The sequence below is a fragment of the Leptidea sinapis genome, chromosome 10 (assembly GCF_905404315.1).
Source record: "Leptidea sinapis chromosome 10, ilLepSina1.1, whole genome shotgun sequence".
NCBI lineage: Eukaryota > Metazoa > Arthropoda > Insecta > Lepidoptera > Pieridae > Leptidea > Leptidea sinapis.
Window position 1 is genome coordinate 13300650 of NC_066274.1, and position 14104 is coordinate 13314753.

General features: G+C 34.6%; 1 protein-coding gene across 1 annotated transcript in view; it reads right to left on the reverse strand.

The window, feature by feature from the left end:
* Window positions 1-501: 501 nt before the first annotated feature.
* The window catches only part of LOC126966361 (RING-box protein 2), a 96973-nt gene continuing 83370 nt past the window's right edge, over window positions 502-14104 (reverse strand). The window contains exon 2 of the mRNA XM_050810361.1: window positions 502-787. Coding sequence (XP_050666318.1) covers window positions 606-787 — 182 coding nt within the window. The 3' untranslated portion in view covers window positions 502-605. The remainder of the gene's footprint in view (window positions 788-14104) is intronic.

Genomic DNA, 14104 nt, shown 5'->3' on the forward strand with positions numbered 1-14104 from the left:
TGTTTTACGTTACACCTTTAATAAAAAGCTTCATAACCTGTTATAATTTTTCAGTTACAATCAAATCCAGGAACAAACTAACTGATATAATTAGCAACTATATTATCATCCCTACTAATATTATAAATGTGAATGTAAGTTTGTTTGTTACCGGACCTACCGAACCGATTTAGATGAAATTTGGTACAGCGATAGACTAGATCTTGGGAAAGGACATAGGCTACATTTTATCCCAGAAAGATCCATGGTTCCCGTGTTATTTGTGAATAACTGAAATTCACGTCGATAAGCTATAAGTATTCCAATAGTAGGTTTGGTTTGCCATGGCAATCTTCCTCGAAAAAAGATTCATATAATATGTTGGGTCAGGGAGCGAAAACGGGAATCGGAATTGGAATAGGATATGAGATTATCTTCAATACTTAACTTTTTTATTATTTTAAAAAACGGACAAAGCCGCGGGCATCAGTAGGCTAGTAGGTTATAATGAAGAGAGTGATATTTGCGAGAATCATTTAATGCAACAAGTTATTACTAGTGACACTTAAAGAAAAATATCGGAACGAATACAGGTTTCGCAACTTTTGAAGGTTATGCACAACTTCCTACTTGCCCATTCGTTGAATGGACCATTCCTGCTGGCAAAGTGGACACCTGTTGTTCTGTTTCACCCACAGCGACATGCAGCAGAAGTGGAAACTGTGGTTGCACTCCCCCCAGACAACCACACAGTCTTGCTTCCCGTAGGAGTCCTTCTTGCTTTCACCCTGGCAACGGAGGCAGGCATCTAGAACAAATACGTGTATGTTAATCTAGGGATGTAAATCTATAGACGTTATTGCTTGCTAGTAACAGGACAGTTAATTAGTAATTATATTTTTTGTAACATTGAAATAGTTTTGATAAGCTAGAGGTCCCGGGTTCGAATCCCGGTAGGTGCAATCATTTATATGATGAATATGGATGTTTGTTTCCGAGTCATGGATTTTGTTTATATGTATTTATGTATGTTTAAGTAAGTATATTGTATTAAATATATCGTTGTCTTGTACCCATAGTACAGGCTATGCCTAGTTTGGGACAAGATAATTTGTGTAAAAGTGTGTCAATATTTAAAAAAAAATTTACACATTTGCTTCCACATCCTTCGCACGACACGCCACAAATTAGGATATCATCCCAACCATCTGGATGGATCTGGTGGTCCTCCAAAGTGCGGTTTTTAAGGAGATTTCTTCCACGTACTACAAAGCTGTGGAATGAACTTCCTTGTGCGGTGTTTTTTGGTATTTGGGATACGACATGGGTACCTTCAAAAAAAGCGCGTACATCTTCTTTTAAGGCCGGCAACGCTCCTGTGATTCATCTGGTGTTACAAGAGAATGTGGGCGTCGGTGATCACGTAACACCAGGTGACCCGTACGCTCGTTTGTCCTCCTTTTCCACAAAAAAAAAATAATAAAATACTTTGTCTAGGATTAAAACGCGTATAAAATTACATAAGGTATTTGTAAGACCGGTTAAACAAATAAATTAAAATGTAAGTTTTACTCAAATACTTTATTCAAAAAATACAGTTACAATTTGACGCGTTTTAATCCTTTAAAAAGTATTTTATTTAAACAATTAATTGAAATATCAAATTAATATTTAATAACATTATGATATAGCATGCTGGCTTTTTTAATTTATACGTCTAGATAGAGGCTCTTGCTGTTAGGCAAAGCATGACAACAGGCCAGGTTAATTACTTTAGTGTGCATGACAGCTATGTCTTACACTCGCAATATGTGACTTTGTGTGCGTGCGTTGCTGAAAATAGAGTTTAATAGTTCACCACAATTTTTTTAGACAAAAAAAATATCTAAGTTAGTTATCATATATTTTGTACGATTGAAATGTCAAAGTTATATTCAATAACATTATGATATTGCATGCCGGATGATTGATTTGATGTTTATTTGTCCGTAAGTACTATTGTCATGCGTGGGTCAAGTTAATTAATTAATTTAAAACATAATGGATTTTAAAATTGATATGGTCAGTAAAAGATGCTTTTTTATGCCAATACGGAACGAGACAAGCAGGATGTTCAGCTGATGGAAATTTATACGCCCTGCCCATTACAATGCATTGCCGGTCTTGGAAAACCCAAAAACTCTGGGCGGCACTATAATTGCGCTTGTCACCCACATGTTACGTTTCGTTTGCCCAGTAATTTCACTAGCTACGGCACCCTTCAGACCGAAACACAGTAATGCTTACACATAATTGAAATGGGGCCACCATATTGAAGGATTGGCGAATAGGCTTAGTTCTGCAGCATATACGGTTTAGAAAATTAGACGGTTAACTGACATAGATACGGCGCGACTAGTATACTTGTATATACTTTAGTTATTTTCATAGTATTATTTCCTATGGTATATTGTTATGGGGCAGTGCGGCCGGTATTAATACCATCTTTGTGCTGCAGAAGAGGGCTATTCGCGCGATTTATAACCTAGGTCCTAAAGAATCATTAAGAGAAAAGTTTAAAGAAATTAACATTTTGACTGTTGCTTCTCATGCGATGTATATGCTTCTACAATATTATCCCAGAAAATGAACAAAACAAACGTGTTACGAAATTTAAAAGAATTGTTAAAAAACGTTTGTGTGGGAAAGGCTACTAAAATAACTACTAAATACCATAAACTATTTTCTTAATGACACCACGGACTGGGAATGAAGCGAACACCCTCAGGCTCTATAATTATAAATGTGTATTGTACGATATCATATTATAATCAATATTTTTATATATAAAAAAAAGCCCGCTGAGTTTCTTGCGTCCATTCTTCTCAGGTCTGAGGTAGTCTTTTTTTAATGGGTGGTTGTGTTGTTTTTAACGTTCAATAAGTGGTTTTAAATCCTATTTTGATTAAAAATATTTGAATTTGCATTACTGCTTCACGGCAGAAATAGGCGCCGCTGTGGTACCCATGATCTAGCCGGCATCCTGTGCAACGGAGCCTCCCACTGGTATATATGTTGCTTGGTTATCTAATTACGTAATAACTTAACACTTAAGTTGGGACTGAATAAATTGACCGAATTGATCTAGTATATAGATCTCACAACTTTTTACGGTAGAAGAACTGAGTTGCGAGATTTGGTTTTTGCACAAGTTATGTTTTTGATGAAATGAAATGATTTTTTAGGTTAAAATGTGGAGTGTACTTTAATCAACCAGACATAAACATACCCAGTTTTAAAACTAAGGCAAATAAGTCATTTTTGGGAAATTCTGTTAGATTCTATAATAAGCTCTCCACGACCATAACAGAATTGCCTGACAAAACATTCAAGACATAAATAAAAACTGTTTTAATGGGAAAAGGATACTTTAATATTAAGGAATTTATTGAGGATAAAGAAGTTTGGAATACGGTACCATGCATATTGCGAGTCTCTGCGACCCTGTAGCGTGCACTGACGTATTTTCAATTACTTAGTTAATTTACTTTTTGACGCTTTTGCGCACTTGTTTTTTCTTATGATTTTATGACTATTTACAGATGATTTTGATGAAGCCACAACCTGAGAGTTGAACAAAGCCAACAGAATTTTGTAACGAGGTGGTACTCGAGCGGTTAGCTCAGTTGGGTAGAGCACCGGCACGGAACTCCGGAGGTCGTGGGTTCGAATCCCGCATCGTTCATAAAATTTTGTTTTTCAATTTTTTTTTGTGTTTTAATCTTAGAAGTGAGGGTTATCACATTAAAAACATAACATATTGTTTAGATTTACAAGAGCGACATCTCAAGTCAATTTCCTAATATGCAAATATTGGGGTTGAGCAGGTTATCAACTGTAAAGTAGATCCTGTACATGAAGCCACAACCTGAGAGTTGAACAAAGCAAACAGAATTTTGTGACGAGGCGGTACTCGAACGGTTAGCTGAGTTGGTTAGAGCATCGGCACGGAACGCCGGAGGTCGTGGGTTCGAATCCCGCATCGTTCATAAAATTTTGTATTTCAAATTTTATTTGTGTATTAATCCTAGAAGTGAGGGTTATTACTTTAAAAACATAACATATTGTTTAGATGGTTTTTGAAAGTTTACGTAAATATTTTTTTTTTCATTTTCATAGTTTAATTCATTGGGGATTTTGCATAGACCAATTGAGAAATTGCAGTAAAATGATGTCGTCATATAAATCTAGTTATCTCATATTACATTACATAGATTTGATAAATAAAGTAACAACGGAACGACCACAATGAATGTCACGTATTTCATTCTATATATTTCCGCTTGTAAAATTTCCATGTTTTTGTAATAAACAACATGCAACTTGGTAGGAAAAATAGTTTGTTACCAAATAACAGAATACAGAGCTCATTAGTTACAATATAAATATATAATAATAAATTAAAAAAGAATAAGGGATTGCTTTCTAACTAATTCTAGTAGGCGTCATAAGATACATTATAGCTTTAAGGGTAAATGTATAACCTTTTTATAATAAAGTCCCAGCCACTGTTCAGGCATTATCTGTACATAAATTTAAATGATTTATTAAAAATGGCTCTGTCGTAAATCTTACTACTCCATAGCTGAATATCTAAATGATCGGACAGCCTGGGACTAGATTATGATTATTTTATAGCAATAGCAATGACAGTACAATATTCTATATTTTATTAAAAAGAGCACAAAAAAAAAGAATGCTGGGAGAGTTTCTTGCGCAGCTTCTTCTCTCTCAGAGCGCCATTTGTTTCCGAAGCGGTAGTAGTATCTACACTGGCCTGCAAAAGTAAGTATCACACTTTTCAAATTAATTTTTTTTCTTAACTATAGAAGGTAGAGATTTAAGATTAAAAACGTTTTGTTGCAAATTTTATAGGCTTTAATTCTTAGAAACTAAAATTATACATTAGTAACATTTTTAACTTAAAAAAGATAAAACAATGAAAATAGACGTTTTTAGTTTAGTGTAAAAAAAATTCAACTAAAATGTATTATATGTTATTTATTTTTAATAACTGGTATTGCCTCCTCGAGCTCTGATTACAGATTCGAGCCGGTTTGGCATACTGAACACTAGGTTTCGGAGCCGATGTTGGGGAATATTCTCCCATTCTTCTACCAGGACCTGCTTTAGTGCCCTGAGGGTAGTAGGTGGTGGTCTGCGAATTCTGACTAGCCTCCCAAGCTCATCCCAGGCGTGTTCAATCGGGTTGAGATCAGGACTTCTTGATGGCCAAGCCATCACGCTGATACCGACCTCCTGAATATACTCTTGTACGATATGAGCCGTGTGTGGCCGGGCATTATCATGCATCAGCATCGATCCATTACCCATATTTGCTAAATACGGCCCTGCATACTCATTGAGAATCTCTTGAGCATATCTTTGCCCAGTGAGGGTGCCATTTTCTATGGCTACTAGCTCTGTGCGACCTTCTGAAGATATGCCAGCCCATACAAGTACACTGACTCCACCGTATTGGACTCTTTCTGAGATTCAGGCTTGAAGGTATCGCTCACCAGCTCGCCTGTAAACACTTCGCCTTCCATCTGAAGTGTAAAGAGAGAATCGAGACTCATCTGCAAACGAAATTCTTGACCATTCTTCTTCATCCCACTGCATGTGTTCACGGGCGCATCGCAGTCTCGCTACTCGATGCTGTCTCTCGAGTTTTGGGCCACTCACTGGTCTTCGGGGTTTCAAATTTGCTTCAGCAAGTCTTCTTCTCACTGTACTGTCACTAATGTAGTCCCTCCGGGGCTGAAGTAGCTGTTGCTGGACTTCAACTGCATTTTGGTGGCGATTTCTTAACACAGTGGAAATAATATAACGATCTTCTCGGGCACTGGTACACCTGGGTCTGCCATTACAAGGTCTCCTCAGATGGTGTCCAGTCTCTTCGTACCTTCGCTTTACCTTCTGGACTTTCGTACCGTCACACCCACCATTCTTGCAGTGCGACGCATACTGATGCCTAGTTCCAGAACAGCCATGATCCTAGCACATTCTTCAAATGAAAGAGGCATGATAAATAAATGTTATGTGATTTTTAGCATAAATTTTTAAAACAAGACCCATCGATCTTGAAAAAAATTTAAAACAGAAAGAAAAATGTGAATGGTAAAATTGTAATTCGGAAACGTCCACTTTGAAAAAGGAATGGTTTTGTTTTTGAAGTTTTTTTTCAGCCAATTCTTAAAAGAAGGTTACCGACTATAAAATTTTTATGTACAAAATTAAATTCTCTTTGGAGTCCTTTTTATTTCGAAAGTATATCTTGTGAACTTAAAACGCTATCCCAATTTTAAAAGTGTGATACTTACTTTTGAAGGCCAGGGTAGTATATTAGAAATGACATCGAAAAAAATCAATCAACGGAATCAATTTTGAGAAAAAAAATGAATTTTAAACTTATATTGCAATTTATTTATCTCTCTCTCTCTTATAGCAACAGAGTGATCACAAGAGCCTTACCAATAAAGCCTCTAATAAACGTACATAAAATATAAATTTGAAAACAGAAGACACATTGGTACCAGGCGGGCGAGAATCGAACCCAGAGCTCCGCTGTGAGGGTTAACGGTTCGACGGACTACTTAAGTATTTCTTCATTTCAATTTACGTTTATGTTCAAACCATTACTATAATTAAATGAGAAATTTTAATAAATATATATAAATCCAGATGTTTGATTCCAGTGATTTTTTTTTTAATTTGAACAAAATTTCCCTAACTAATGAACGGATTTTAATGGGGATTATTACTTCATGAAGTGCAGTTTACTCAAACTTTAGAGATAGGATAATTTTTATTTCGATTTGGGACCCATAATTATTTTTATTTCCAATATTTGTTTGTATGGACATATTTTCTATGAGAGGGTTTATTTACGCACGGTTTGATAGCTCTGCTATGAAACAATTTCATTATAACACCAGAGAGCATATTTTGGGTATGTTCCGATATGCACTGCGAGCACTGCACAGTGCTATCACTGTTGAAAAATTCGTTCCCCTATGGACTGGCAGTATACTGCCGCAGTCCACTAGGGAAATATATGACGTCATAATTCGCCGCCATATTGTACTGTAAGCACTGGCGTTTTCGAGGTAAGGTACTCGCAGTACTTTGATCACGTGATCAGTCAAAACCACTCGAGTGCCTAACGATTTATAAACAATACCTACAGCTTTATCCCCAATATTTTTAATTTGACAGTACTCCAACAACAGTTTGTTTAATGAACTAGAAAACTTTAATACACTCATTTGAATGCTGCGTCCAAAAATGGGGCTGACAGTATACGGGTTTGCGTTGCGTTTTAAATAGTAACCAGTATAACTGGCTATAAAGGAACGGCTTCACAGTATACTAAGTTGACGTCACACTGTACAGTGGTCGCAGTGCATATCGGACCATACCATTTAAGAAATAATTCATGATGTAATGAAATATTATTGTCGAATTCATAAAAAAACAGTATTTTATTAAGCTATTACATAGCTTCTATCGCGGGCCTTGAGCGTGGAGACCGAATCCAGAAATTCCGTAACGAAAATAACCTAACACTTACTTACTAGATTTATATAGATATTTCGGCACGGTCATTAAAGTTGCCGTGGAACAGCGGTTAATACGTATGCTTTTTCTGCAGAAGGTCCCAGGTTCGAGCTTGGGGTACATCTTGATTTTTTTTTTTCTTTATTTTTTTTATCACGCTTTTTTAATTTTTATTATTATGACAAGCATTTTTGTCCCATTGTCTGTCTGTAATCAAATCTTGCAAGTTAAATTTTACTCACTTCCCGTTTGCTTTTTTTAAAATTAATTTCATCAAAAAAAATACTGCATAAATAAAATAAATAAATAATTATAATTGCAAAAGTTGATAAAAAATGCTATGCAATAGCTTTACCGCGGCAGTCCCCGAGTGCCACACGTCTTTTTTAATTTGTACATAACAACTTCCGTCGAGTAAAATTTTCTAATATTCATTTTATTTTATTCGCAGTGCAAATTACAATCACAAATCATAAAAATAGTGGTGTTAATAATACTAGCCATCACCTATTGTTAGGGAATTCTTTAATTGTCATAATTTCTGCGATTTATTACGTAACGTTTAGTATAAAACAATTAGTTCAGACTTTAGACTATTTACTGTAATTATACCAGATTGTACTCGAAGTTGAAGCAAAAATGCATAAATCAGACGTTCAGAGAAATCTTGAGGTAATACTAAAGATAATTATACAATATCTGTCTTATTTATAAATGCAATGTAAAGTTACTCCAAGTTTAAAATTACTTCTCCCTGTCATGTAATTCTGTAGTGACAATGGTAAGATAAAGACATTTAGCCTTACGAATAAAATTGCTATATAAATATATCTATAAAGTATATGCCTGAGAATAAATCAAGAATATGCAAAATGTTTAGTGTTAAGTTAAATGTTTAGTTTAGTGTGTGTAGTTTCAGTATTTTCAACGATATAGTCAACATTTTTCATGTTCTGGGTTTAGTCTCAGATATAACTTTATACCAAGTTTATTTGTAAGGCCGAATAAGTTTTAAATTTAGAATAACTTTACTTCGCGCTTATATATAACACAATATTGTGTGTTCATATGAAGTTGGTTATATATTTTTTTTTAGAACAAAAATATTGCCGAATCTTTATATTTTATGTAGCCCACAAAAATTTGTCATATTGTTGGATGCTACTATATATGGTAAAAGATAATAATGGAGAAAGACCAATAATATTTATTTGTAAAAAAATTATCCGCTAAGTCCAACAGGCACATGACATATTCAAGCTACTCCACTGGGGTTGACTTGACTATAGTCTGCTATGCCACACTTATATTCTCGCAATCCTTGGAGGCAACTCCTCAATCCTAACTTGATCATCTCTCTTCATTTCACTTCAGATATCCCAATGGGTTTCGCTTGCCCATGATTTGCTTTTTCTCTACATACGCAGAATTTTAATTTTAACAAGAAATTTCTAACATATTTTTTCGTTATTTAGACCTGCGATCAGTCCTCAAGACTATAATCAGGTGAGTTGCAAAAGGTTTAGGTTTGGCGAGGTAGAGCCACTGCCCCATCTCCCCTTAGTGAAGTACTCTCTTGAGTCTTCTAATCAGATTTTGCTGCAAGAGCATACTGGATAGCGGGTTTGGGTGAGTTGTCAAACGAGCCTTATAGTTGATTGAGTATCGTTTTACTTCGTCAAATATGGTTGGGATTTCCAGATACTCATGGATTTCCGAGTTTCGAGCGTACTAAGGCGCCAATTAAAGTACCCTTAGTATACTGTTTTGAGCTCTCTGGAGGCACATAATGTTGGATTTGCTGGCTGTCGACCACAGTTGGATTCCAAATTTCTTACATCGCACAGCCACTTTGTGGAATCAATTACCGGCTGCGGTTTTCCCGAACAGATACGACTTAGGGACCGGCAACGCATTTCTTGACACACCTGTCGTTGCGGATGTCCATGGACGGTTGCCTCATCTCTCCCCATCCCGTGAGCCTCTTGCCCGTTTGCCCCCACTTATGTAAAATAAGGTACTTATTCAAGAATTGTAACCCAGAATTAAATATATTTATAATCAATAAAATATTTTATTAATAAACTAGCAGACCCAGCAAACTTTGTATTGCCATATAAATTATAAAAAAAAATTCAATAATTAAAATTTTTCGGGACTTAAAAAATATATGTTGTACGATTCTCAGACCTATACACAAATTTTGTTGAACAAATTGGTTTAGCCGTTTCGGATGAGTTTGGTAACAAACACCGGGACACGAGAATTTTATATATAAGATAACCTTTCCTTACATTATCATATTAATATAAATAAAATTTAAGAAATAACCTAACCTTTTCTCAATTTAATCAATTTCTATATTAAATAGTTAGTATAAGTTAGTTATTATTATAAGTATAGTTAGTATATAAGTATAAGTTATCACTTCTGTCGGGTGTCCCGAGACGCACACGTTACTTACATTTACTTATTTATTTTATTTATTTAGATTCACCAGTGGTAATTACAATATTACATTTATAATTATGCTAAGTTTCAAAGGTCTTACTACTAAATGCATTACCTTTTAAGGTGAATACTGCATGCTAAAGTATGTGAGAAATAATTTAAAAAAAATAACTGTATATAAGGCATAAAACAAAACAACCATTCTATGATATAATGAAATTAACAAAATCTGACAAACAAGTCAAGATGTATTAAAAAAACAACTCAAGAATAACATTAACAGTGGGGTTCCGCAAAGTTAGGCATGAGACAACATTTAAGCGAGTGCTATTTTTACATAAATATCTATTCAAGTGCAGTTAAAGTAATTTAACCGTGACCCAGAGTAGTTTAATGAATATGGGCTCCAACCTTCTGCTTGTTGTTTAGGTTCCTATGATTGCGAAGGCATCTATAATGCGGGTAGATTAAAATGTTACGAGCATCTAATGTATTCATAATTAATGACATTTCGTATAGCAAGTAAAATTTGTTTTTAGGATACATAGGCTACCAGTCAAGTAGACATCGATAAATTTTGTGCTGAGTTAGAAACAGTTTTCGAAATAGTTAGCCCTGCTGCCATACCTTGTGTGGTAGAGATTGATTTTATATTATTGAACTTTTTTGTTTTAAGGATTGACGCTATAAATCAGCATACTATGCATACATCAACGGCCTTACAAATAAACTTGGTATAAAGTTATAACTGATAACAAATCAAGTTTATACAAAATGTTGACTTATATCGCTGACAACTGCTGCTGAAAAATGCTTCCGTGCAATAGTAGGTGTAGGGCCGTGGCACTCTTGCAAAATGCTATTTAAAAAACATGGTCTGGTAAATCTACCAAGAACATTTTCGAGGCTTGCAGATTTGCGGGTAACCACAGATATTTTTTCACGTCAGCTGTTGAGGTGAATGCTAGAGTAAAAAGACAGCCGCATATATAGGTTTGAAACATTGTCTTAAAACAACACTTTTTCTTATAATAGCCATAACATGTGTATAAAATTATATAAAAAATTACCTGAGAACTTGAAAATACTTACTGTCAAATAAAATGTTTATACCAGGACTCTTTAAATGGCTGTTTGAAAATATTTTTTATAGTACTAATGAATTTATTAATTAGGTGTTAAATTTTTGCATGCTTTTAATTCATGCTGGATAGATATTATAATATTTAAGATCTGGACATACCCTATTCCAAAGCAAAATAATAATTTCATTTCATTTCAACACTGTCAATACAATGATAATGCCTTGCAAATAAATGTTACACGCCCGAATAAACCAATCAAAAGCAAAATACATATCTATTTATAAACATTTTGCATATTCTTGGTTTATTCTCAGGCGTAACTTTATACCAAGTTTATTTGTAAGGTCGGCAAATTTTAATACAATGATTATAATTGGACGCAATTCCAGAACAACGTTCTAAACCACAATCATGTCGAAATTGAGTTAAGAACACAAAACTGGTCACGTGATTCATATTAACGGACTGATAAAAAATGGCAGCCCTACTGTCACTCTTTAAATGACATCAAACTTTAAACACGATTTCCTTAAAATGTGCTGTTTGTGGCTTGGAACGTTTTTTAAGGAACTACATCCAATTATATCATGATCAAATAGGAGCAAGTGAGAGTTGAACAATATTTATTTAGCCGGCTGAGTTAGTCTGTGTTATTAGGTACAAGTGACTTTCTATGTCACATTCAATTAAATAAGCAAGCAGTTAGTCAAGCCGAAAACAATTTCTATGAAATATAAATATGTATTACGTGACCAGGCCGGATGTTTCGTGTGGTCGAGTCCCTGACCAATAACACTAAGTTTTACTTGAGTAAAGTCAAACCCTCTTATTCATAATGATCCGCTAATTTTAAACAGCCGCTAAGGAGTGTTTTTTCTCATTCTCACTTAGGTCAATAGAAAAAGACAGAGTGAGAATTAGTAATGATTTAAGTTAGCAGACTATTATGAATAAGGGGGTAAGTGACTGAGATGTATAGAGCGTACTTAGACTTTACTCACGTAAAACTTAGCTGAGAGTAAGTTTATTGAATTAGGCGTTACTTTGCGGAAATCCATAATTATACAAATGATTTAAGTTTTTCTTTAGTGTTAATTACGCCAATATTTGTCTTGAAAACAATTCGACACGTGTTTCGCCTCTATTCGAGGCATCCTCAGTCTCGTGCCAGGTTTTGGCGAGACAACACGTCCTGAGGATGCCTCGTGTAGAGGCGAAACACGTGTCGAATTGTTTTAAAGACAAATATAGGCGGAACTAACACTCAAGAAAACTTAAATCATTTGTATATTAGCTGAGAGTGATAAAACGCGAACTTGACTTTTGCATTGCATATAAAAATGAAACCAAACCTTATTCTAAGCTTGCACTCAGCTGAGTTTTACTTGAGTTAAATCTGAGCAAAGTCTTAACTTACGCTAGATTATATTACTATAGATCTCAGTCATTTAGACTTTACGAACGCAAAACTTAGGTGAGAGTGATAAAACGCGAATTTGGCTTTTTCATTGGGCTGTCTTAGCTTAAGCTCAGCATATGTCAATCCCTACTAATATTATAAATGGCAATGTAATTTTGTTATTTACGCTTTTACGCCGGAGCTACTGAACCGATTTCGATAAAATTTGGTACAGCGACAGACTAGAGCTTGGGAAAGGACATAGGCATAGGACATTTTATCACGGAAAAATCCATGGTGAAAAACTGAAATGGACGTCGATGAGCTATATATGTATATATCAATAAGTATGGATTTCAACGATGTCTGTATGTCTTAGTCGCGAGAATAATGCAAATCAGATTATTATACGGATCAAAGAGGATGTAAATAATACGTAATAAGAGCTACCTAAGTATGAAACGTGCAGTGATTTGAAATATATTTGAAATAATAATTACAATATTAGGGCGACGAAGTATAATCCGGCTAAGTTTGAAAGTGAACAGTTGCTTATGACGGATTCGGCCGTAGCCGTTTTATACTAGATTATAGCCGTCATCTGTCAATCTATCAATGACTGCACATTTCATACAATCGAGCGAATCGCTTTTTTCTTAGATAGTTTCGCTAGGCTGGTACGCATATTCATTCGACTTAAGAGAGCTTTCTATATTTAAGCCTAGGTATATATAATAAAATGGAAACAAAGTAAAAACTTTTTTTTTCATATTTTTTAAAGGAATGCTGTTTGTTCGGGTCGGGACAACATTATAGGCTATGCATTATGATGACGTTAGATATATGCATAGTATCTTTGCTGCTTTAGCGTCCACGAGGACATCATAAGGAACATAATCCTAAATGTGCGAACTGAAATTAATTATTAAATCCATTTCCTACTTCTAGGCGAGTATTTGATTGATAATTGAAAATAAGGGTTCTTTTCCGATATTTGAGTCAAAATAAGGTGAAAAAATAAATAAATCAATTCAAATAATTTACAGTGTATTTGGGACATAAAAAAGACATCTTTACAATATTACGTGATTTTTTTTTGTAAAAGAAAAATATAAAACCAAAAACTTGGTTGTTTGAATTTTTCACATAAACTTTGAGGTTATATGATAAAAGTGTGAAAACAAAAGTTGTAGATCTTTTTATTACCTACAACTTTGCCATTTAACTTTTTGCCATAGGATTTGTAGTTTTGCCGGATATCGGGATACCGGGAACCGTTTTTTACCCTAAAACACCCCCATTTTCACTTCGCGACCTCAGATCGCCCCTAATTAATATTTCCTTTAATTTTTGTTATATTCTCTTCCTTTACCAATAAGTTTCATGCTACTATTATTATTTTTTCACTTTTTATCATTTTCAAAAGCACCTGCACTGGTCTATAGTGCTATATATTAATCTAGGTTCTTATTAAAGTAGGCACTGCCTAAATGCCTATATGGAAGACACGCCCCTGGTGTGTAAAATTTTGTCATAAACCGAGGAATATGGATTTACTATAAAACAAGCTTTCGGTTGCCATTTTAGACTT